At 50.2% G+C, this 23,975-nt stretch overlaps 11 protein-coding genes across 11 annotated transcripts; 6 read left to right on the forward strand and 5 right to left on the reverse strand.

The window, feature by feature from the left end:
* Nucleotides 1-308: 308 nt before the first annotated feature.
* HO173_011424 (uncharacterized protein) lies at nt 309-2,228 on the reverse strand (the record flags this gene model as incomplete). Its single annotated transcript, XM_037313304.1, has 1 exon — nt 309-2,228. One exon carries the CDS (start codon nt 2,226-2,228, stop codon nt 309-311), a length of 1,920 nt encoding a protein of 639 aa, XP_037159761.1.
* Nucleotides 2,229-2,828: 600 nt separating this feature from the next.
* Nucleotides 2,829-3,910, forward strand: HO173_011425 (uncharacterized protein; the record flags this gene model as incomplete). The annotated part of the gene is made up of 2 exons (XM_037313305.1): nt 2,829-3,543; nt 3,609-3,910. 2 exons carry the CDS (start codon nt 2,829-2,831, stop codon nt 3,908-3,910), a joined length of 1,017 nt encoding a protein of 338 aa, XP_037159762.1.
* A 411-nt stretch (nt 3,911-4,321) lies between these two features.
* HO173_011426 (uncharacterized protein) lies at nt 4,322-5,567 on the forward strand (the record flags this gene model as incomplete). The annotated part of the gene is made up of 4 exons (XM_037313306.1): nt 4,322-4,408; nt 4,548-4,566; nt 4,621-5,345; nt 5,493-5,567. The coding sequence occupies 4 exons, from the start codon at nt 4,322-4,324 to the stop codon at nt 5,565-5,567; spliced, it is 906 nt and encodes a 301-aa protein (XP_037159763.1).
* A 90-nt stretch (nt 5,568-5,657) lies between these two features.
* On the reverse strand, nt 5,658-6,232 carry HO173_011427 (uncharacterized protein; the record flags this gene model as incomplete). Its single annotated transcript, XM_037313307.1, has 3 exons — nt 5,658-6,044; nt 6,102-6,140; nt 6,194-6,232. 3 exons carry the CDS (start codon nt 6,230-6,232, stop codon nt 5,658-5,660), a joined length of 465 nt encoding a protein of 154 aa, XP_037159764.1.
* Nucleotides 6,233-6,412: 180 nt separating this feature from the next.
* HO173_011428 (uncharacterized protein) lies at nt 6,413-6,940 on the forward strand (the record flags this gene model as incomplete). The annotated part of the gene is made up of 1 exon (XM_037313308.1): nt 6,413-6,940. The coding sequence occupies one exon, from the start codon at nt 6,413-6,415 to the stop codon at nt 6,938-6,940; it is 528 nt and encodes a 175-aa protein (XP_037159765.1).
* Nucleotides 6,941-7,332: 392 nt separating this feature from the next.
* HO173_011429 (uncharacterized protein) lies at nt 7,333-9,246 on the reverse strand (the record flags this gene model as incomplete). Its single annotated transcript, XM_037313309.1, has 2 exons — nt 7,333-7,762; nt 8,345-9,246. 2 exons carry the CDS (start codon nt 9,244-9,246, stop codon nt 7,333-7,335), a joined length of 1,332 nt encoding a protein of 443 aa, XP_037159766.1.
* A 1,671-nt stretch (nt 9,247-10,917) lies between these two features.
* Nucleotides 10,918-13,059, forward strand: HO173_011430 (uncharacterized protein; the record flags this gene model as incomplete). The annotated part of the gene is made up of 1 exon (XM_037313310.1): nt 10,918-13,059. One exon carries the CDS (start codon nt 10,918-10,920, stop codon nt 13,057-13,059), a length of 2,142 nt encoding a protein of 713 aa, XP_037159767.1.
* Nucleotides 13,060-13,987: 928 nt separating this feature from the next.
* On the reverse strand, nt 13,988-16,991 carry HO173_011431 (uncharacterized protein; the record flags this gene model as incomplete). Its single annotated transcript, XM_037313311.1, has 11 exons — nt 13,988-14,087; nt 14,150-14,319; nt 14,371-14,596; nt 14,650-14,787; nt 14,837-15,130; nt 15,182-16,379; nt 16,446-16,579; nt 16,631-16,736; nt 16,797-16,835; nt 16,893-16,915; nt 16,972-16,991. 11 exons carry the CDS (start codon nt 16,989-16,991, stop codon nt 13,988-13,990), a joined length of 2,448 nt encoding a protein of 815 aa, XP_037159768.1.
* A 731-nt stretch (nt 16,992-17,722) lies between these two features.
* Nucleotides 17,723-18,563, reverse strand: HO173_011432 (uncharacterized protein; the record flags this gene model as incomplete). The annotated part of the gene is made up of 4 exons (XM_037313312.1): nt 17,723-17,923; nt 17,978-18,065; nt 18,124-18,380; nt 18,495-18,563. The coding sequence occupies 4 exons, from the start codon at nt 18,561-18,563 to the stop codon at nt 17,723-17,725; spliced, it is 615 nt and encodes a 204-aa protein (XP_037159769.1).
* A 433-nt stretch (nt 18,564-18,996) lies between these two features.
* Nucleotides 18,997-21,496, forward strand: HO173_011433 (uncharacterized protein; the record flags this gene model as incomplete). The annotated part of the gene is made up of 3 exons (XM_037313313.1): nt 18,997-19,238; nt 19,290-19,383; nt 19,436-21,496. The coding sequence occupies 3 exons, from the start codon at nt 18,997-18,999 to the stop codon at nt 21,494-21,496; spliced, it is 2,397 nt and encodes a 798-aa protein (XP_037159770.1).
* Nucleotides 21,497-22,526: 1,030 nt separating this feature from the next.
* On the forward strand, nt 22,527-23,588 carry HO173_011434 (uncharacterized protein; the record flags this gene model as incomplete). The annotated part of the gene is made up of 3 exons (XM_037313314.1): nt 22,527-23,244; nt 23,319-23,428; nt 23,490-23,588. 3 exons carry the CDS (start codon nt 22,527-22,529, stop codon nt 23,586-23,588), a joined length of 927 nt encoding a protein of 308 aa, XP_037159771.1.
* Between the last annotated feature and the right edge of the window lie 387 nt (nt 23,589-23,975).

The following is a 23,975-nucleotide window of genomic DNA, read 5'->3' on the forward strand; positions in this document are numbered from 1 at the left end:
ATCGCTTTAGACGGCCATAGTATTCTGATGCAGTGTTTCAATTACCTGCTATCCTAGGAGTAACATACAATTGAGCAAGTCCACCGAAATGATATCGCACATGAAGAGCCTGGTGTTGTTCAATCCGTCCGAGACCTGACTTGCCATCGGTAGATAGTACTTCACCGGGTATCTCCGCTCGTAATGCTCGCTGACTGCGGGTAAGACTCGGACCTGGTAAAAGCATTGTGGGGGGTATAACGCGCTGATGCCCGAAATCAACCCTCCGAAACTCCGTGCATATGCCATATTGCTCCTCGCTACGCATCTCAAGCCTCGGGGAAATGTAACTCCTCGGCAGGCACGTTATACTGCTTAGCATCGTTCGGGGTTGTGGCGCCCTCGTAGCCAACCAAGGTCTTGTCCTCGTCATCTGCCTTGTCTTCATCATCCTCCGAGTCGCTCAAAACGAAGGCCGTGTCTTGAGTATTGGAGAATGTAATCACTCCATCGCCAGCATTCGCATCGGGTGCGGCCTGGGGAGCGGTAGAATACTGCTTTTCTTCCTCACTCTCGTATTCCTCCTCGTACTCCCCTTCCTCCTCCTCCTCCTCGTTCTCCTCAGAGCTATAGGATTCAGAAGCTTCACCGTCCAACTTGTACCCACTGCTTTCTTGAACATCCTCAGCGCTGTCATAATCTGCCCCTTCACGGTCCAGGAGGTCCCCGTTCATCCCCTGAGCATTCTCATCGCTGTTGTAATCTGCCTCTTCGCCGTTCAAGAGGCTCCCATTCGTCCCTTGGACATCCTCAGCGCTGTCATAATCTGCCTCTCCACGGTCCAGGAAGTTCCCAATCATTCCCTGCACATCCTCAGCGCTGTTGTAGTCCGCCTCTCCACGGTCCAAAATGTTCTCGCGGCTTCCCTTAACCTCAGCAGAGCTATTGTAGCCCGAAGCTCCGCGGTCCATCTTATATCCATTGATGCCCTGCGCGTCCTCATACCCAGCGTCCCCCTTGTACTGCAGAAAATCTTGGTATTCTTCGCCGTTGCAACGCACGCCTTGGTAGGCTCGTTGTATACGTGAATAGCTCGAATAGAGATGACTGGACCCCTCCTCATAGCCACTTGGCGATTGCTGCTCCTCGCTATTGAACGATGCGCTTCGAGAACGCTTTGAGTGACGTGCATAAGGATCTTCTTCTTCGTAGTCTTCACCACTCAGAGATCGCTTCGTACCATGAGGCATATTGACAACATCTTCATCAGTGTCGGAACACTCTAAACCTTGGACAGACACAGCCTCTTGCTGACCATTCTGGACACAATTTTGGCCAACAAGATGCTGATGATGACGCAGGTCGGGATAATCGCCTCCCTTGTTATCATTGTGGTTGGAAATTGCTCTGGATGACTCCCCATCTGGAATGCGCACGGCGTTACGTTGTCCCTGAGATTCGTTTTCGACATCGTTTGGGTGTATGTCGTTCAGCTTGTGGACGGCTGTAGACTCAGTGCCCGTCATGAGCTGATTCTTGATTTCCTCCTCGTACTTCGCACGCAATTCTGCCTTCACACCCGCTTGGAGCTCTTCGGCCAACTGCTGCTTGACCTCTGTCGCATACTTCGCACGCAACTCTGCCTCCACCTCCGGTCCAAGCTCTTTGATTAACTGCTGCTTGACCTCTGTCTCATACTCCGCTCGTAGCTCTGCCTTTACCAACGTTACAAGCTCTACTGCCAACTGCTGCTTAACTTCTGGCTCGAACTCGGCTTCCAACTTCGCCTTCACCACAGATTCAAGCTCCCCCACGAGTCTGGCCTTTGTCTGGTCTTTGACGTCACGCTCATACGCGGATACGATCATATCTTCGTCTTCGTAAACCTTCTCACGAATCTCTTCTCGGTAATGGTCTTCTAGAATTGCCTTGACGTTTTTGGTCATTTCATCGAGCAGTTTTCCCTTGTGATCGTCGATGGACAATCTGCTCTCTTCGGCACGGCGGCGATTAGCTTCAGCCTCAGCATGCCTGATTCGTGCGGCATTCTTGATTTCTGTCTCTCTCCTCGCCTTTCTTGCTTCGTACTGATCGTGTTCATCTTGCGCTTTGGCTTGTTTGCCCTTTTCGATGATGGCTTGGAAAGGTGCGTATGCCTTTCTATCGAATCCAGGGCCACCACGAGAACTAGTCATACCGAAGACATGCTTCTGCATTGACGATGCGTAGCTGGCTTCGGGTCGTTCCATTGGCGCACAGGTTTGCCCGACGCGACGCTGTGAGGTTTGAACGTTGGCGGATGCAAATTGAGATCAGGTGGCTGCAAGATGAATGAAGTTTAGAGAATACAAGCGAAGTATCTGTATTTAAACAGCGCAGTTATGTCGAAAGTGAAAGTGTGTGTACTTTATTAGTTGTGTGTGTCATGGAATTGGTTTGGAAAGATGGTGGTGAACGCGGTAGGAGGCTGGTAGAAATTACGCTAAGATAAAGCTTTAGTGCCCCTTATCTCGCTCGCAACTGACTACTCCTAGCCTTACGAAACCATTGGATGCGGGAAAAATTACCGTGCCCCACCAGTACAAAACACCATATGAAGAGTAGAGTATTTTAAGTAGTCCCTTTGGTACGGATTATGTAGATCTCGTCAAGCTCTAAGTAAAGTATTTTTACGCGGTTGTTCTTGTTGTGGAGATCAAGGGTATCTCTCACTGCTACTGCAGCTTTTGTAAGGTCGTTTGCCATACTACCGGGGATTTGTAAAGGAATTCTGTGTCTACCCAACACAGTCACTCATCATTGAAGACATAATCAGCATTCCTTCAAGCCAGCAAAATACAGCAAACGCAATGGCACCGGCTGTAACTATTGATAATACTTCAGACTTCGCCCTGGTCCAGACAAAGACAACAGGTCGCTCTTCACCACCGCGAAGCCTCCTGCTTTCCCCTCCATCCCTATCATCCCACCCAGAGAAGTTGAACAATGTTCTCGCGGCACATGATCGGAACGCCACCGACATCCAAATGCTCGATCGCCTATCTTTATCCCTCGTTTCCCTTCCAGAAGCTACCTACGATATCATTCTAGTTCTCTCAGGCGCAGACGACACACGAACAGAATCGAACAAGCTGCTCAACCGCGATGTCCTATCGCGCATCGTCCGATCTTTGAAGCCCGGTGGGAGGTTAAAGAGCCAGGACGGAAAGTTTGCCACAGACGATACAGAAGAACGGAGGGAGGCTATTTTCGCCGGCCTGTTGGTGGAAGGGGATGGTATGGTGAAGCCAGATCATACAGCTACACAATCGGTGCCACTGCGTCTCGGCAAGAATAAGAGCAACGGTGGAACGGCTACGACGAGCGCAGCAGGGACAGGCGCTGTCTCTTTGAACCTTAACGGAAAGCGAAGAAATGGGCCTCCAGCGTCAATGCAGCCAGCAGGCGTAGGATACGTTAATTTCAGTGATGATTTCGGGGCGCCGGAAGTTGATGACGAGGACGATCTAATTGACGAGGACACTCTACTTGATGAGGAAGACTTGAAGAGACCTGTTGTCCAACGTAAGTCTCCAATGACCGTCTATCCACTTCTGATTTTTTCCTGCTAACACAATTGCTCCACAAAGCACCCGAATGTCGGCCCAAAGCTGGCAAACGTCGGCGTGCTTGTAAAGATTGCACATGTGGCCTTGCGCAACGCCTCGAAGCTGAGGAACACGCCAAACGCTCTAATGCCGATCAAACCCTCGCAAAACTGAAAACGAACGAATTGGCAGAGGTAGATTTTACGGTGCAAGGCAAAGTAGGAAGCTGTGGTAACTGTGCGTTGGGAGATGCATTCAGGTGTGATGGGTGCCCCTATGTCGGTCTACCCGCGTTTAAACCTGGGGAAGAAGTTAGACTGGTGAACGATGAAGTTCAACTGTGACGGCAGATTCATCGCCACGACAACATATGTAGATAGCAGCAAGACCTAATCTTCCCGAATGGGCAGACACGCAAGCCCATTCACACTTCCTGGGCATCAGATCCCGCATCGTTATAGTCAAGGAATGGTCCACTTCAATGCAGTCAGAGCACATTGACGAGGAGGTCCCGACTCAGCTGTTTCTTCCTTCTCCGCAAACGGGCCCTGTTTCGGGCGGGAATATTCCGACTGCCAAGATTGTACTTCCGAGATCGTACTCTAGCAAACAGCACGTGCGTATTCTTCTCTCTTGAATAGTTTGCTCAACTGTGTTGATCTATTGAGTATCTTGTTCAGAAGGGAGTAGGAGAAAACCTCGCAAGTATTCTACCAGTTATTCAGTAGCTCTAGTACAGGTAGAATATCCCTATCATGTCTCGTCCGGTGTATCAACGGGCGTCTTCTACAAATCTAAGGCCGGGCACAGCACCGAGATCATTGGAAGGAAAATTAGCAATTGTGAGTACATTCTTTGGAAACAAGTCATCCCCAATCAATACCATGATTGAGTCCCAAGGCATGACTCATGTTGCCCAAGCTTAATCTGTGACCTGAGCTGCCTACCTCAAAGATGTCATGTTAACTCCGACATGTGCAGGTCACAGGAGGGTCTCGAGGTTTGCCTCAAAGTTCCTACAGTCCCCGAGTAAGAGCTGAAGCGCAACCTTAAGGAATTGGCGCTGCCATTGCCCGTAATCTTGCCTCGAAAGGCGCTTCTCTAGTCCTAGGCTATACTTCCGATTCCTCGAGCGAGCCCAGTGCCCAACTTGCTTCTTCATTGGAGAGCTCCCATGGCATCAACGCCATTGCGGTCCAGGCGGACATAGGTAACCCACAAGGTCCAGCCCACCTAGTCACGACGGCCAAAAATCACTTCGCCCACCCAAGATCTGGCAAATTCCAAATAGACATCATTATTAACAACGCCGGCGTCTCAAAGAACATGCCCTTAGAAGAGATCACCTCCGAAACCTTCACCCAACAGTACACCGTCAATGTCCTCGGCCCTATCCTTCTGCTTCAAGCCGCACTCCCTTTTCTGCCCAAAGATCGCTCCGGCCGGATCGTGAACCTTTCGTCAGTATCGTCAAGCCTAGGTTTTCACGGGCAGACGGTGTATGGTGGCACTAAAGCAGCATTGGAAGCCATGACTCGAACGTGGAGCAGAGAGCTGGCAGAGCGAGCAACAGTCAATGCCGTAAACCCTGGGCCTGTGGCCACAGATATGTACGAATTGACGGGTCCGGAGTTCCAACAGCAGATGAAGCCATTCATGCAAAATGCTCCGTTGCAGAGAGTAAGGGAAGGAGTAGATGACGAGAGGTTTGTCAAAGATGCCGAGTTGGCAGGCGGAAGGCCTGCATATGATCACGAGATTGCCGGTGTGGTGGGTATGGTACGTATTTTCGGAGTTCATATTTCCTCTTCTGGACCAGATCTTGAGCCTTGAGACATGTTTTGAGAGTGTCGACTCTGTAGACATATTCCAAGGTTCAAGATACCCTCTCAAATAGGCAACGCTGACTCTGAAAATATAATCCAGCTCTGCTCAGAGGACAGTGGCTGGTGCACAGGGTCCGTGGTTTCTGCCAACGGTGGATTCAAATTCAGCTATTAGATGTTTGATATCAGAAGACGAACAAAACGAAGCTAGAGTTCGTGTCAGTGTTCCGAAAATGCACGTAGATACTCTGGGGGGTCCCTGTGCCTAGACAATTGAGATCCAAAGAATACTAAGCACAACATCAAACCCCTTCGATTCCGCCTTTTCATACTTGAAGTTCCACATCCCATCTTTCTTATTATCCCAGTATGCCCCAGATGCCGAATGCATACCTCTTCGCCCCACCGCACTCCCTGCACCTACCGCATCTTGTGAACCGGCATTCGAAGGTACGTCTTTGACAGGACTTGAGTGTGGTGTGGTGTGCTGAATGATGGTACTTGTGACTGCAAACTTGTAGAGAGGTTGCTGGCCAGAGTGTGAGGACTCGGAGATGAGGTTTTGGAGGGTTGTATTTATGATGGCAGTATTCCAGGAAGAGGTACTGGCATGTTCATAGCTAGTGACCGATTCAAATGCGGAGTCGCAGGCCTAAAGATCTGTATGTTGGCAACTACCCAAACGAATTTCTTGTTAGCGAAGACATACATCGTTTGCAATGTCTGTAAGACGTGGGATTGGTATGGGCTGTGACGAGTTCAGCGGGTAAGGTCTCAGACAGCGATATGAGAGAACCTTACAGCTGTTGATTGAGCCTGGGAGCTAGGTAGTGAAGCCATGTTGTGGAGGACGAACAGATGAGACGGGTAAGCAATAGTAGTATCAATGATGGGATCTCCTCGTAAGTGGAAAATCGAAAGGAAGTTGTTCCTCACAAGACCAAACGCTTCCGGAGCTAGTGGAAATGCAAGACTCAGACGACAGATCAGCTCTTTTCACACACATTGCCGTTCCATCTTATGGAAAATCGTAACACTACGTCACCAGACAAACAGACTCACCAGCTTCCCATTCGAACTGCTCATCTCCATCATTCGCTTCTCATTCCTCCACTGCCGCCGGGTTCATTCGCGTTGCAAGTCCTGTGTAGACTCACTTCCCGAATACCAAGCCTATCAGACAACATTCTTGAGCAATACAGAAGCACCCATGATGCGAAGCCGCGCCGATGGACGATAGAGAGAGCAGCCGAATTCTTCGATGTTGTCCGAGAGGATGTTGAGGTTGATTACTACCTTTTCGTTGAACTTCTTTTGAGCTATCCTCGGTTGAGGTCATGTCTCTTGATTAGGGAACAGGGGCAAAGGTTTGGAGTGGTTGGTTGCTTTTCGCCCGAGGCTTCTTCATTGGCTCCAAGTCTCCTCACGCAAGGTCTACGTGCGCTTTCTGCCCTCCCGGCGTGGCAGTACGGACTCGGTCTACAATCGGCGTTGCTCCTAAATCCCAGCAGAAGCTTTCCGTATTGCATGGGCTTCAATTACAAGTAGACCTGCCAGGGTCGGCTTGGCCAACCTCTGAGCTTGATGATTTACCTAGGCTGTCTCCATTCCCTCGACTTTCAATGATCAATCCGAAAAGGCGCATGATCGGACACAGCTGGGACGCTGGACCCAGCTACAGTGCACGGATTTGAATCGATGGACCTTCATGAAAGACAGGATGGTGGGAGCACTGCCTATGGAGTACCAATCAAATATTCTTTCCTCGCAGGACCTCAGGATGTATCAGCATTGGGAAGACTGCTGCAAAGCCGTAAGACCGCATCCTGCGCCGTAGGTGCGACAGATCCGGACAAAGCCAAACCGGTTCCTGCCGCCTTTTCTTACATCCATTCACCCATCTCATGTATATCATCCCGTCTCGCCCTTCCAGTCAGGCCTCATGTTCCCGTAACCCGCAGCACAAAATTGACCACGACCGCCCCAGCAAGTACTACCGCCAACACAGTTGGACCAAACCGATCATCAAAGCCCCCTTGCCCTCTCAGCCGTATACTCCTCGCCCGCCAATGGAAAGTCACAAGCGCATAGATCATGCAGCCCATTGCCACGATCGTGAACAGTCCGGCGCAGATGCGGGAAGTGGCATCGGAGCCGAAATTCAGTAGACCGATCGAGAGGCCACCGAGAATGACGGTGAAATTGAGCCAGGAGAGAAAGGTGCGCTCATTGGCGAAGAAGACTTTGGGCTCGACTCGGGTGGGGAGAGCAATGCGTTTGCCCGGGGCGGTCTGCAGGAGGGGTTGGGATGACATTGTAGAAGAATCGTCGGTGAGGTGCTTGACCAAGCGAAGCAACAGGTCCGAAGAGCTGCGGAGAAGTCAGCAGGAGGGGTCGCTGGGGGTGAGGGTCTGTCAGTACCTTACACACAGCGGTTTTTAGAGCCGCAACATAAGCAATGGCTCGAGAAGAAGTATGCGTATGAATACAGATAGATATGACGCTCGGTCGTACCGAAAATGCCAGTCAATGGATGCTGGAAAAGAAAGAAAATCATGCAATTCAGCAGCAAGAAAAAGCGGCACCAGCGGCCCGAGGCGGGGGCAACATGCCTGGACGTGAAGGATTACCCCGCCAGATTGCGCATGTTTTTTCTACCAAGTAAGACTGAGATGAATTGGAGATACCCATGGATAGAATGATCGAGATTGCATTGCTCAAGCACTTGCTACGTGGGTATCTAGCATCACTGTTGATCTGACAAGAATTTGAAGCCTTTGCACATGCCCCCCCACCAGCTCACAGCTCCTTCTGCATGATCTCATCCCCTCTATCTGCAATCGATAGGATCCGCTGGTGTACTAGTACCTCTATTGCAGAGAGTCATGAACTCGTCTGCTCTCTGTCACAGGATGTCAGTAGTTGGCGTCCATGGAGAAATTAAGAACGTACCCGTAAAGCTCCTTCAGACCAGGCACCGGTACCCTGGCAAAGTAGATCGTCATCACTGGGGTAGCCCTGATTTTCCTGCCATTACCATTCCCGGACTGCTTCGCTCTCTGATCTGCTTCTTTGGGATTTACCATGATCTCAAAGGCGTCTTCCATTTCTTCGTTTCCATCGACGACCTCATGATCATGCTGCACCTCCTCCGAAGCGCGCCGAGGCTCGCCTCCTACCTCATCAACCCCCCCTTGCGACTCCTCTCCAGCTCGCTCGTTTTGCCATTCTACGAGCTTTTTTCCATCGCCCCTACCCTTCACTGATGTGGTCTTCAGCTCCGCGAGTTGTCCGTCCAGTTTGGAGTACTGCCACCACTGTCCCTTGTCGCGCTCGATGTCTTGTCGTGCTATCTCAACGATGCTGACCATCTTACTTGCGACCTCCGATTTGGCATGCAAGACAACGATACCCGGCTTGGAGTTCGGGTCTGCAAAGCTGAAGTTCTCGACTCGAAGCAATACCTTTTTGACCTTGTCGCTGATCTTAGCTGAAGAAAGGATTGACATCGTAGTGAAGTCGTATTTGGAGCTCAGATGTCGAACTTCAGGAGGTAGCTCTTGGGCAGAGGCATCGGGTGCGCGCTCGGGGCGTTCGATGTTCTCTATTATTGAGGTTTCTGAAATGTCAGATGCCGGTAGGTCATGGTGATCTAGTCCAGTGTTGCTGTTGATTTTTCTACGTTTCTTGGGTCGACCAGATGTTGTCACCTCGTCTGCATCGTTCGGTAAATGGTGTTTGGTGCTCATCAGGGGCTGTGGACCAATGCTGGAGCTTGCTTTGGCGGCCTCCTCTGCCGAAATGTCTCTGTGATCGATCCCCGGCTGCTTAGGTTTATGCTTCTTGTGAGCCATTCAGTGAAGAGATGCGGTACCACAGCGCTGGTATCTCAAGGTACAATTGTCTTGTAGAGGACAATGGAAGATGCTCGAAAGTTCAAGATGATTCACGGGGTGGAAGTGTCAACTCAGAGACACGCTTTAGAGTGACATGGAAGGAGATGGGCCGAGCACAGCAAAGCTATGTCTCGGAGACAACCTATCTGCATGTAACCTCTGGACAGTTGCGCTCAGTGTTATATTGAGTTATGATCGATTTCATATTCACTTGATACTCGCTCTACTTCTTGAGGCAGTTTCTCTAAGTATTCGTAGTTATTGTGGTCGTATTATTTACCTCTGCACGTTCTTGTCTGTACGGCTTAGTGCCGGGATTTGCCGCGAAAGAAAATCATTCCATAATGCAGCACCAGCACCTTCCTTTGATCAGAGGAAAGAAGAATGAAAAGATGAAGAAAATCATTCTGCTGTCGAGTGAAGCGAAGAGATAACTGGAATTATGACGTGAAGACTGTGTTTAGGTGTGTTATATTATCTATCTACATGTCCGATGTCTCATACCTTACGTAGGTACATACATTACACATTTCTGTATGGGAATGTGCACATGCGAGCGTCTATTTAATGTTTTGGAAGCAGGATGAGATTCGATTCGATAGCTTCGGACTTCTTCGTCTTGATTACTATGATTTGCTCAATTGCTACGTGCGTTTCTTTATATGTATGGGGAAGAAAGAGAGAGAGAGAGAGAGAGGAAGATGGGAGATGGAGAAATGCCGTTTTGCCGTTTTGCCGTTTGCTGTTTTCTTTTCTTGGCTCGCTTCAATTGAAATCCCGGCCGCTAAAAAAGTGTGGCTTCGGTAAACCCCTGCTGGTAGGTTGGTGTCGCACCAATCACAATCGTATTGCATCATCATTAGTCCGTCCAATGTGTCCACAACCCTCCCCCCCAACTCACCCGAGCCCCCCGGCTTATTATTATTACTTTACCGTACTGACTAAGGTACCTTAGGTACGGTATTATTTCAGGCCCCGTACTCTGCAGGCTTGCATTACTTGCACTTGCCTTTGCACTGGCACTGGCACTGGCACGTCCTTTCCCTTGTCACACTTGTGCCACCCTTTAACTTCTTTCCCCCCCCCCCCCCCAAATGCCTCCAAAAGTCCTAACATCACCACCACCACCACTCTATATCTTATTAGCAACTTCAACTTCTTCTTCTTCTTCTTCTTTGCGCTTCACCATACAATACCTTTTTCTAATTCTCGAGCGCATTTTTCAAATTCTTCTTATCCTCATTCACTCACGGAATTTCATTAATAATCAAAACATTCCCGACCGCTGGTTCCTTTGAATCTCATTCCCTTTTCCACGGTCGGCCTGGCCTTCCCGCCAAAGTTACAAGTCACTACACTCTTTCCAAGCAACCACTTCTCCACAAGTTTGTCTGGAACGAACCTTCGTGCTTATCATTTCCAAAGACCGCCGTTCGTGCGCCTTGACTTTTGAACTCCTTTTAAGCTTTCTTTACAATAGTCCCTGTACGTCAGCCTGAAGTTCACTATATCCCATCAACCAACGGATCTCTCGGGCTCACCTCCTGCATCTCACTACCTTCCCAGCATCGCTCGTTCATGACTTGGACCTGTTCATGATCGCTAGCGGCCCTGACCGTGTCGCATGGCATGTATCTGCTCTCGTGGAGCTCCTCGGCCCGGAATGACAAGGTCGCAAAGGAGAAAGCAAACTTCATGCCAGCGCAGGAACAGCAGTCGTCGATGACTCAGATACCGCCGTTGAATAAGATGAAGCGCAAGCGTTCGGATGGTAGTCCAGCGTCGCCACTTCTGGAATATCCTTCACCAAAGAGAAGAACGGAGACCATGAGCCATGTTGAAATACCGGCTACCGAGACACAAAAAGCTATCCTACCTCGTCGAGAAGATCAAGCTGATACGGAATCGGATCCAGACCAGACGAACCAGGGCCACATATTGACCGAGATGGAATGGAAGCGTATTAATGGGAGCACCCATCTCCAAAATCGCCTGCCTGAAATGCTCACCCAAAGGAACTTCGACCATCACGACAGTGACACAAGTCGGCTTCCCAAAACGATGACCGCTCCTGCGGCTCTTCGCGAGGCTATCGAAGCACAGTTCAGTCTGGAAATTCTTCTCAAACATAGGGAATTGCGCCTGATTGAGCAGGAGTTCGCAAAGTGTCAGATCGCGCTGGAGCAACTCCGTCGATGTCAGATCTTCCCATATCCAGCCTCGTCGTCCACGTTTGAAGGCATGCAAGCAGCGAACACGGGCTCTGGCGCCGCATATGACAACCGGGCACCGTATGCACCACCATGGGGTGTTGCCAACGGACCTTATACACGCCACTATGAGCGTTGGTTAATTCCTGACTCCGCTTTCGACGATTCCGTCGCCGATCACAAGCAAACGCCAACGTGTGGTGGAGAGTTTGTGCCAGAGCGAGCTACGAGGGGATCGAAGGCGGAAAAAGGTATCGTTGCTGGCAAGTCGCGTTCTCAACGTGGATCCAACGGCGCACGACTCAAAGCTCTTCCGCACGGTTATCCAGAGCCCAAAGAAGAGAAGGGCCCGATGATCGTCAAGCGCTCGTCCGATGGGAAAATGGTAAAGCTGGTCTGCTTAGATTGTCGTCGCAGCAATTTCAATAGCGCTCAAGGCTTCATCAATCATTGTCGCATAGCACACTCACGCCAGTTCTTGAGTCACGATGCTGCTATTGAGGCGAGCGGTGAAGAGGTTGACATGGACATGGAAGGAGGTTTGGGAGAGTCAAGTGGCTCACAGGCTTCCGCTAGCGCGGGGCTAGTCCACCCACTGATCAGATCTGCCCTAGCTCGTACCACACCTGCCGATTCTACAACATCTTCCTCACGGCGCAAGAAGCCCCAGTCAGCTGCTACGCCAAAAGATCAACTACCAATGGCTTTCAGCAGCGCTCAAGCCATGTCTACGCCTCGTCCGACGGGTTTCGGGATGCCAAAACAGCCCGGGACTGATCCTGTTCCATTCAACCCTTCGCCCCAGACTCCTCATCTATCTGCTCTGTTCGCAAGAGTGGGTCGAGGTGGTAACTTGAACGACATGGTCGCGCAAGCCAAGACGAGTCCTGAAATTGACCTTTCGCTGTCAAGCGACGAGGAAGACGAGCGGGAGGAAGTGAGTCCCACAGAAAAGCCCGGTGGCCCCCAAAGCCGTAGCACTCGCGGTGTTGTGCAAGGCCGATACCCACCTGCCCGCGCGACCAAATCTCCTACACCCTTGGAGCGATCACCCACCCATCTAGGTGTCTCTAATAGTTTGTTTAAGGCGGATCTCCTACCCACCATGAACGAGCACTACAGCTACCAATCACCATACCATGGCCGTGACCAGCAACAAGACCACGGTATGCCTATTCACGGCAACGCATCCCCCCTAAACCTTAGTCCGAACACGATCGAGTCGCACACCGCGCCCAGCCTGGTTTCAGATGACGGTGATTATGAAAACACGCATTCCGAATCCGAAACTCCAAGCTCAGGAGAAGCCGATGACGACGAAGACCATTATATACACGCCGAAGTGATAGATCACGATGAAATGGATATGGGAGAAGGCAGCTCTCACGACCATCATTTAAGTTTAGGAGGAAAACCACGCGGTCCCGCTGCCGGCAGACGCTCTTCGGCATTGAGACATCCGAGTGCAATACGAGATGAGGCAGGAGAGGATAGGCATGTCAGTTTTGCAAGCCCCGTGAGACGGCTGAGGAAAGGTTCCAGGGCGAAGGATGATGTGTGAGCGCATGATTCAAGTGGGGCACAATCTCAATGATTTCAACATGTGCAACACAGCTTTGCGTACCAGTACTATACCACAGATTGGGATGTGTTTTTAGCGACGGAGTTTAGGGTTTTGGGAGGTCCAGGGTGGTTCCCGTGTCGGATGGTTGCTCATGTGGCTCGCATGAGCGAAGATTAGCTCGGTTTTATGCCTGGTCTGAGAGCAGCATTATTGTATTTTAGACAACATATTGGTAGGTAGCAAGGTTGGCTGAGCAGAAGCTGTGTGGAGGTGGCTGATAACAATACTTCATCATCAAACTCACTACCTCTTCCCAGCTTGCCGCGTGAGACTACAAATGATGTTTCTTCTTCGTGATGTGATTCGAAAGCCCAATGGGGCAAGGTCATTTGATGACCAGGGTCTGTCTGAACGAGGTAAAGATCCATGCGAAACAGCGATGGAAACCATCAACCGACATGGCCGCACTCAAGCTCTCGTCGGCCGGGTGAAAATCAGTCGCCGGGGCAGCGGTGGACTATTGACATGGATAGCATGAGAGATGGCTCCAACTTCAAAGCGTCCTCTCTTACTTGCCGAAGCTACGAAGGAAAGCTGCCGGACGCGGAAAAAAGAGGGTGAGGGTGACAAGGTATGAGGCCAATGACGGTTGAGCTGTAACACAGTGCTTCGGGGAAATCAGCTTCTGAAAAGCATCATAAGCACAAGTGACAAAGATTTACGTTTTCGAAGGCCAATATCCCACTTCTCGTTATGAATGAATGCTATGTCTACAGCCAAGAACGCTGACTGTTGATTCCACCCAAATCCCTATGAACAATAATTTTGGTCGCGGCCTGCCCTAGCTGTATGCTTGCCTCGGACTTTAAGACGCCTCCTCCAAGGCTCCAACGGCTCTGCTTGGCCGCCAGCTTCATCTGCCGGCCTACTCCTGTCCAAAGCCAACAGTCTCCTCCACTGCAATAGTGAGCTTCCCGGAGAGATCTTCATAATTCTTGTAGTCTGGCAGGTCCAATCGATTGAAGCTGCATGCCATGTTAGTAAACGCCAGACAAGCAAGGCTAGCGAATATGTTCATCGTCCTTACCAAGTATGGGATTTAGGCAAGGCCTTGTCAGAACCTGATTTCTCAATTGTAAATCTTCTGGGCCCATCACTTCCTTGCAAATCCTTAAAGCCGTTGACCGGTATACGAGAGGTGCCAGTTGCGAACTGCAATAGTCTAGACTTCTGCTCTGCGTCCCAACTCCGAATGCACTGCGAAGTCACATTAGCAGCATTCTCAGATGGAGGAAATCGAACACTTACAGTCCAGAAGTTCCTGATGACCTGATCTTGCTCTGTGTACCCTCTATAGTCTGTGTGCTTCTTCCAGTCTTCGACATCAATATCTGCGATGCCTCCAATCAGCAGTTCCAGTTCACGTTCATCGAAAACATTGACAAGATCTGGTGGGATGAGCTCGTTGAAGCCGGTAACGAATGCGTTGAACTGCTCTTCCACTCGCTTCTGTATTCTCCACTCCGTGATAAGCCTGCAACAGGTCAGTGAGGGCCCAAAGAGCATAATGGTTTATGAAAAGCGTACTCGATGTATTCCTTTTTGTTCTCGTTGGTCACTTCAATGTCCCTTCCGTTGGGCTTTAAGTCGATAGTCCGAATCTCTCCAAAACTCTCGTCTTCTGTTGAGAACGTCGGCTCTATGACGCCTTCGATGTCATTCTCCCTGCATGAATCTTAGTGTTGCAAGCAGCACAGGAGACAGGGAGCCTTACAGTGTCCAGGTCAGCGTTCTGTGGAAATCAGCATCAACCCCCTCCATATCCGCAAGAGCAACTCTCTTCCGTAAGATCATCTTATAGAACGCGCCGATGAAGAATGCATCAAGAAAGCGTCGGTGGAAGATGGCTAAGCCGACTACTCTTCCAATGAATTTGAAGTAGTTCAAATGTTCAGGGTTGATGCCAGAGTGAGGATTGATCTGAAGGGTATAGTTGTCGTGGGCGGAGTATTCGAAAAGGCAGTAGAAAGGGTTAAACATTTCGTGAGATAACAAGAAAAAGAACTCTCTGTTCCAAGTCAGTATTGTTCGTGGGCGGTTCATGTAATGTCAAAATCACCTTGACAGTCCTCCATAGTCCAGACCGTCTTCTCCGTCGAATTTGATCATCAGTCGTTTCTTCAATTCATTGGCGTTCTGCCGCATAATCTCAGCATACGAGTCCTCAAAGATGTGGTCTCTTCGGACTTTGACATGGCATTGACCAGACAATATTCGAAGAGCAGGCTGAGACCGGAAGTAAATAAGTTTACGTCGGAAATCCCGTTTGTACTGGGGGACGTTCTGGTCTAACGATGATGGCAACCGAGGGTCATCCCAGGTTGTTGTCTTTGTGTTGTGATCCACAAAATAGACTCTTGCAGTATTGGTCAGACGCATTTCCCATCCACTTGGAAGGGCACCTAGTTGCGATACCGGCTGGGTTTGAATTGTGGTGTTGTTGCCGCTTGGATTTTGGCCGTACATGCGAATATACTGCTGTCGACGAGGATCGACCCAGGTAGTAGTTCGCGTGTTGTGGTCGACGAAATATGATCTGCCTTCGGGTGTATGCCGTTGTTCCCATCCTGCAGGAAGCTCACCAGTTCCAGCAGTTGTCGCACCGGTGGCCATCATAGACACTGCACTGGCAGTATTTGCAGATGCTGGCGGTGGCGTCTCCATCTGCGTTGGCGAGTTGGCCCCCGTACGATCCTCTGGCAGCATACGGTTTTGATGCGCGCGCCGCTCAAGCTGGGTATTGGCCTCCATGGCCGTTCGTTGATCCCTCTCATTATATGTAGTTGAGGGCCTCGTCCAGGTTGTGGTCCTCGTGTTGTGATCTACGTAGTAAGTTCTTCCTAGATTATCCTCCCGCCTCTCCCAACCTGCAGGCAACATTCCTTGATTGTCTCTGAATGAGCTGAGGTGACCTGATCCACTGAGCCCGGCCTGATTGCTACCGTTCGCGTGAGGAGGGCTGCCCAGCGGAACGCCGGGAGGGGCTGGATTCGGATGAGATGGAGCAGGACTATGGGGCGGTGGATTGTCCGACGGAATGTCGCTGGAAGGCCCAGCGGAGCCTACAGGCGATCTCGGGGGCGCTCCGTTAGATGTAGATGCTATGCTCCCACCTCCTACGGATAAGGGTGGGCCGGGATGTCCAGCTGCGTTTGATTGTGTAGCAGGTGGTCCAAGGTTTGTGGACAAGTTGACGATAAGCTTTCCGTGGACGATCAGGTTGTCGTTGGACTTCTTGAGGTCTCGGGTAAGCATTTCTGGACGCTTCCCATCAGCACTTAATCCTTCCAACCGGGATGATCATTGAGGAAGGGTTAATGTACCATCACCGCCGATGTCCAAATCCATGACTGTACCAATTCGCACGTTAATCACGCCGAGAAACCCTTGATCCTTTTTCTTAAACTTTTTTTGATCAAAAATCTGTATGGCCAGGATGCTTTCTTGTGATGCTCGCCTATTGCCTGTCAATATCCCTCAAAATAGCCGTACTGCGAGGTATCCGTACATGTCAAAACTCTCGTTCCAGTATGGGTTCAGCGTCTTCTTGATGACTGAGGTCGTTCGGGTCTGCTCTCCTCCTATCGTAGCCACAGCGAATGGATCAGGGAATCCTATAGTGGGGTACGTAAGTACGATCGGAGCAATAGCTTGGAGGGTGGTTGTTGACTAACTGAAGACGTCACGTTTGTAGAGACCGTCGGCCGCAATTACTGCATCACATTAGCATTGCTCTGATATTTTGCATTCAGCCTATCCAGCAAACGTACTCGTCACCCTCAAGTTCGGCGCCCTGGCAAAAGACATTAGCAATGCACGATGAGCTCACCAACAAAAGGTACGGCATACTGCGGCAAATCTGAATCCATGCTGCCTATGCTTGACCAGGAGGTCGAGGAAGAGTATCTGCGTCTTTAATGGCAGCCTTGGAAGATAGATCCGCCCGATACGGACGCGGAGTGGGTTGGGGAAAGCGGTCGTCGACGGTTGAGGCTCGAGGGGGCTGTGAGGCTGGGTCCGATGATCCGACTCTGTACAGCGACTACGTACATTTCATCGTATCATACTTGGTATTGTGAAATGGTTGTACATGAAAAAGAGCAAGCATATCATGTAGAGAGCGACGTTGGTCTGGTAAAAGCGAAGGAAAGTGCATTGGAATTCTTTCCCCTCTGCGCCGTCCTTTGCTCGAATTAGAACGACCAGTCAGCAGCCCTACAGGAAACTCCCACTACGGAATGATACCTCGCTCGTCAACCCATAGACAAGGAGTGTTCTGAGCGCACCCTCTGATTCGATATAAATTGTGAATCAAGCTCGAATCTCCTTTCATATCGACATCTACTTTATCCAAATAGATTGGTGGAACAAGTTCCGAGATTCGCTGATGAAAAAATGGCCCGGTTTTGTCCCCTTGATCTTCCCACGGATACAGCTCATACCTCTTAACAAGCTCCATTTTCATTGCTTTTCAATCTTGAGGCCTCCTTCCTGCAGATGAGTATGAACCTCTGTATGTGGGCCGGTTACCTCGCGGATGCCTTTTAAGTCTTTCCGTTCGTCTGTAACACCAATGACCATCTCGCCTTCATTTTATCTTTCAGTATGGAGCGTAGCCCCTAGGTCGACCTCGATATCCTCCACGATATCCGCCTCTAGGGGAATATCCACGATCATACCCTCCTCCTCTATCATTACCCCCTCGCCCGAATCCACCTCGACCACGAGGAGGTCCTGCTGCACGCCCACCGCCGCGACCACCGCGAGTCATGCCCGGTAAGTTAGTTCGCTTGGGGACAACCTGTGATGGTCAGTGTTATGCTGGTTAGGAGAGTCTTGAAAGGCGGTGATATACCTTTAGATTCCTGCCTCTGAACATGCTCTCGTTAAGCACCAGAGCTTGCGCAACAAGATTGGGCTCCGTGAATTCTACGTACGCATAGCTGTGGTTTGATTAGATTTGAATTTCGCTTAGGACATCGCATGCAGATGGCTTCTCACCCTTTGGGATGTCCAGTGAACTTGTCCAGCAGGATAGTGACCCTGTTGATAGAGCCACAGCTCTGGAAATGTGCCTGGATCTCCTCTGGCGACGCGCCGTAATCAACGTTGCCGACGAAGATACTGCGCGCATCGATATCTTCCTTGTCCTCTCGCAAGTCATTGTCCTGCTGATCCAGCGATGCTTGCATTTCCCGCAGTTTCGCTGCCTCGGCTTCCATCTCGGCTACCCGTCTCTTCATCGCTGATATTTCTTCCTGCACAACTTTTTATCAGCGCCCATTCTTTTACAGTCTTGCAAAGCCGCCAGCCTCCCCAGGAGCACGGTGCACGGGTCGTGGTGATATGTAGATAAACGCTCCATCTCTTACTTCATCATCTCCACCTTCGTCCTTGATCTGAGAGCGCTCATCTTCTGCTGCAACACCGTTGTCTGACATGATGAAGAAGTGTTCTACTCCTGTGACTGATCCTTTCGATCAAGCGTTCAGTCAATTCCTGAGTGTTGTGCAATTTGGTCAATAGCGATAAGACATGACCTAAGCAGAAGTGGTGAGAATAGAGGGACACTCTGTCATGGAGAATGGAAAGACAACTGGAAAAAAGGACGAGGAAGGAATGAATTCCTGGTCCTTGAATGCTGCACAAGGCTTAGCGGATACTTAGCGCTACAGGGATCATTCTGCCGTGTCTGCCACCAGCGAGAACACGTCTTCACTAAAAACACTCGGTGACTCGGATTCATCAATTATGTCATAGGATGGCCAAACTGTCTTACTTGGAATCTATATCTCTATTCATTTTCTCATCTGTCGAACTATACCCTGAAGACTGTACCTATCAGAGAAGATCCCCCCAGCTGCTCATCATGCCATGTCCGGCCCCATCGCAGGCGTTGTTCCTGCAAGCCTCGCCTTTTTGGCCATATACAATCCTTCCCTGAGCACATCTGACGATACTTTTCATGAACAAATCGTGTATTACTACTCGAAGTCTAGCAACGCCCGGCGCAGCGGCAAGGCCAATGACAACGATAATGGTGAGGACACTAAAGAGGAGAAGAACGAGAAAGAACGACAGATTGGCCTCGCTCAAGGAATGGTGGAATTCGCAAAGTAATTGCGTTCTGAAGATAAATGCGACTTCTTGGCTGAGAATGTTGTCAGGAGCTTTTCCAATGGCAAACCTGTAGATTCGATTGAAACAGAAAAGTCTCGAATCATCCTACACGAGCTTGAGACGGATTGGTGGCTCTTGGCAGTATGCAATCACGCTTTCGGTCTGCCTTTCTTGACTGATTCGCATCGTGTAGTCTGTCGATTTGACCCGCCTGCCGAGCTCCTCTGAGACAACCATAAAGAACCAGTCCCAGAACGTTGCGATTCCAATCGAGTATTCAGCTCGCGAAGTCTGTCCACCAGCTCTACTTCTGCAGCAGATTCTCCGCGCACATCAAATTTTCCTCCTACATCAAGCCTCTTCCGTCGCCGAGTTGTACACGCGCGTCGGGAAACCAAAATTGTGTGGGTTCCTGAAACGGTTCTGGGATGCATTCATCTGGAGTTGGGATGTGTTGTTGCATGGCAATCCTGCTGTGGATATCTTCAACGGACTCAAACTCGCCGCGGGTGGTGAACTGGGTATAGGCGTTGGAGAAGAAGACTGGGGCAGTGGGGAAAGAGAAGTCCTCGAAGGGTTTATTGGCAGGACTGAAGGCCTTGTTGATCTTGTTGTCGCGAGGTTCGGTGATTCAGCTCGTACGAGTCGAGATCCTTCCACGAGCTCCTCAGCAACGCCAAGTTCGCGTGACACTTATCCGGACTGGCAAGTCTCCGAAGAACGTATTCCAGGACCTGCAGATGGAATCATCTTCTCGGGAATTGGTGCGTTGAATAGAGCTTCCGTGAGGAACATTTCGAGTTGGATGGAATGGCTGTATATGTATGGACAAGATAGCTACGGTGTTCGAGACAACCCATCTTCCGCTCCTCGTCGGAAACGCAGAAAAGTCCAGCCCTCCAGCCCAGATTATCAAACGCCGAGTCAGCGGTCTCCGAAGCAGCAAAAGCGTCCCAATTCTGTATCTTCGCACAGACAGGGCTCAGGTAGCTCATCTGGCCCAGTCACTGGAATTCCTGCGTCTCTTCTTACACCGCTTAGCGTGCGCGAAATCCAAGATCGAAAACTTTCAAGCGTAAGGAAGGATGAACCAAGGAGTGATGTGCAAAGCGCGGCAAATAGTAACTCGCAAGACTCTGCGTACGGCACAGAAACCATGGTTAAGTATCTAACACTAGGAGTCTATGGGTCAAGTTGGGGTATTCCATCTGGGAGACCGCCTATCGATCAACGAGTCTCGAGTCTCCGTAAAGAAGACAGCAGTAAAAATAGGCAGTCAACTTGCCCCGAAAATGAGGGAACAAAGACAGAATCGGAACTGCCAGGCGGTAATTTCTTGATTGGACTTCAAGGCCAGCTCGAGGAGGACTTGCAGATTTCGGAAGATGAACAAGAGACAGGAGCGTGGACAGACGGGGAAAATGTATCCGAAGAAGGCATAATGCTGAAGAACAGGATAGTCATAAGAACGCTTCATGTTGAGCGAGCCAAAAGGATAGCCGAAGGCTCTGACGGATCCCAGGCCAGCGAGGACAAGCCAATGGTTGAAGTTGATCGTGACCGACTAAGAGTTGTGGTCTACGTCCAACAGCCCTGCATATTTACATTCCTGTTCGAGCTCCAAACTGACGCCCTCGCAATGCCATCATTCTACCGATCTCTACACCACCAACTCGGGCCCTTGCAGCGTCCACTCCTTGCAAGCACATCACCCCGCAAAGTCTCTGAGCGATTGTGGGAAGCCGCCGCTCTAAAGAGTACTGCATCTACGAAGAGTTCTCAGCCGATCTGCGACCTTGTATATGATCCGGCGAGATTGACTGTGCATACCACGATCCCGAACATCCCAGAACCTGGGCCTTATCCTGGTGACAGCCAGGAGGCACTAGCGTGGACTCGAGTCGAAGCTTTGAGCGTTCACTCTCAGATATTGAATACGTACAGCTCAACGCGCCGGCATATTCTCGAGCAAGAAAGGACTTCGAAGACTAGCAGACAATGGTGGGTGGTCTGGATGCGTCTACCTCAGACGGGGCCCGCTCGGGGCACCGGCAGTGACGCTTATCGTGAAGCCTTCCTCATCAGGAAAGCAAGTGACTACGTCCCGCCTGCAGCGAGAAAGTCGAGCGGCAGATTTGGGAGAGAGGTAAGCGGATCTGGTGCAGCTGGAGGATGGGCCCCTGGGAAGCTGGCAGAGGGTATTGGGATCGATGCCAGGCAGTACATTGAAGGTCTCCTTAGCCTCAATCGGTAGCCCCACAGTGATGTAGAATTGGAGACATGTTCTCAAAATTCTCAATCCAGATGCATTGTCCTTTGCTTCTCTATTCCCACGCATGTCAAAAAAAAAACTTTCAGAGAGGACAGGTTTGTTTTTTTATGACCTTTGCAAATCTTTCTCATGTCAATAACATACCTCCCGAATGGTCCCGTGCCCTGACAAGAATGTAGGCGCTTGACCAAGTATTAGACATTTTCATAAGGCCTGGAGGAAGAGAGGCGGCGATCAGGAATATGATGGCGGTCCCGCCGCGATACTCCTTTTGGTGAGTAGGCCATGTAGAATATCGCGGTCATCAGGAGAAGTTGGGAAGCTTGTCTTCTCTCTGACAGAAGAGTTGTTATTCTTACCAAATGAAGGTCCAGCAGGGTAAGGTTCTGTACCTGCAGGCGTACTATAATTCGTAGACCACCTATCATCTACTCCAGGAGTACAGTATGGGTGGAAGCGTGTGAGCACTGAGAGCCTCAAAGCACTTGCTTACAGCTAACACTAGCGACAGGGGTTTCAGATGGCTTGGAACGAATCAGGAGCTGCCTTTGTTTCTCCCCCGCCGCCCGGCCCCCGAATGAAGATCAGTCTTAGGCTATTATTGGCTAAGGGAACCCCCTGGAGCCTGGCCGCAGCCCCTGCAGTCCCTCGGGTACGTTTTAGTCTGCCAAATATCTCCCTCCACCACTCTCTTCCTTCCTTTCTTTCTTCCTTTCACTCTTCACAACTGCCCTTTCCACCTTGTCTCACCTTCTTTATCTACCACTTTCATTTTCCCCCTTCGCTGTCCTAGTGATCAGCATCCATTCATTCTTTCAGAGCCAGCATTCACCTTCTTTTATTCTATCAAGACCTCAATTTCCTCCGATACACTTACGCCTATAGAACAACTAAAAGTCCACTCCAAGACACCATCTAAGCAATACAATCGCTAGTCGATTTATCACACTCCTTACCCCATTGATCCTCCATTTAAAAGATATTCACAACCAAAGGATTCTCATCAGTAGTCATGAAGCTATCCACAACACTCGCTTTCGGCGCCCTCTTGGCCTTGTCTTCCGCCATGCCCTTGGAGAGGAGACAAGACATCACCATTACCACCACTATTGACGTCATCGAGACCGTTGACGTAGTTGTTACCGTCTGGCTTCCACCTGGGGGTCAGCCGGCCGATCAAGACCAACACCAGCAAGCCGCACAGCCAAATATACCAAACCCAGCACCGGTCGTTCATATTACCCCTGTGCAAGACGCAACTATTCCTACCCAAACCCCGCCTCCAGCAGCACAGCAAAATCCCAACGAAGCAGCTCAAAACCAGGCGAATCAAGCCCAAGAACAGACAAATCATGCCCAAGCAGCTAAGAATCAGGCTGCTCAAGACCAGTCAATTCATGCGCAAGACCTGGCAAATCAAGCTCAAGAACAGGCGAATGACAATAAGGCAGCTCAGAACCAAGCAGCTCAGAACCAGGCAGCTCCTGCACCAAAATCACCTGCAGTCCCCGCCAATAGCCCAGCAGCAGCTCCTGCGAAATCTCCAGCAACCCCACCAGCGACCCAAGACAATACTTCGTCCGATCAGACACAGCCAACATCTGGCGGCTCATGCGGCGAAAATGGAGGCACTTGTACAGCCACCAATGTCACCTATTTCGGAGGCGGTTTGGGTGCTTGTGGCTGGTCCAACGATACAACATCCGAAGACTTCTTTGCTCTTGCTCACGGTGCGTTCCCCCTCGCTCTTTCCTTACCTGCCCACAAACAACTGAGGGAAATCACTGACATTGCAATTGTGTAGACATGATGGGTCTGCAATCAAACGGAAACCCCTTCTGCGGTCGTACAGCGGCCATCGTGTACCAGGGCAAGACGATCCACGGAACTCTGACAGACAAATGCATGGGCTGCGTAAGTTTCTCCCTCAGTAATTCTTCCGGCTGCTATTGGAATCTGACAAAGAACTGTGTAGGGTCTTCAATCTATCGATCTCTCGCAACACCTATATGATCAGATGTTCGTTGAGAGCGTGGGCAACTACCACGATGTCGAGTGGCATTTCACCAGCTAGATGTTGTATTATATTTACAGTCGGTAGGCTTTGCTAGTCGGACGGGTTACCGAGGTACATGTTGCTTGACGAGCATGGTTTGGAGCATTTCCTTTCGACGAATGGGAATCTTTTGGAGCACATGGCCTTCAGCATAGAGGTTGGATACTTCCACGAGTTCACGGTCATCACGACTTCTTCGACCCATGATGCTGAGCATTAGGGTCAAAGAAAGGCTTTCATGTACATTTTTACGAGACCACAAGACAGCAAGGGGGTCTGACTCGGTGGTGGTATGATCACCGGTCTTTTTATATGAACCTCGCCCCAGATGGGAAAGAGAGAATTCTCAAATCAAATCAAACACAAGCAATTATCACCCGCATGCTTTGTTCTCATTTGTATCTT

The sequence above is a fragment of the Letharia columbiana genome, assembly GCF_014066305.1.
Source record: "Letharia columbiana isolate WasteWater2 chromosome Unknown Sc0000062_s0, whole genome shotgun sequence".
NCBI classification, from domain to species: Eukaryota; Fungi; Ascomycota; class Lecanoromycetes; order Lecanorales; family Parmeliaceae; genus Letharia; species Letharia columbiana.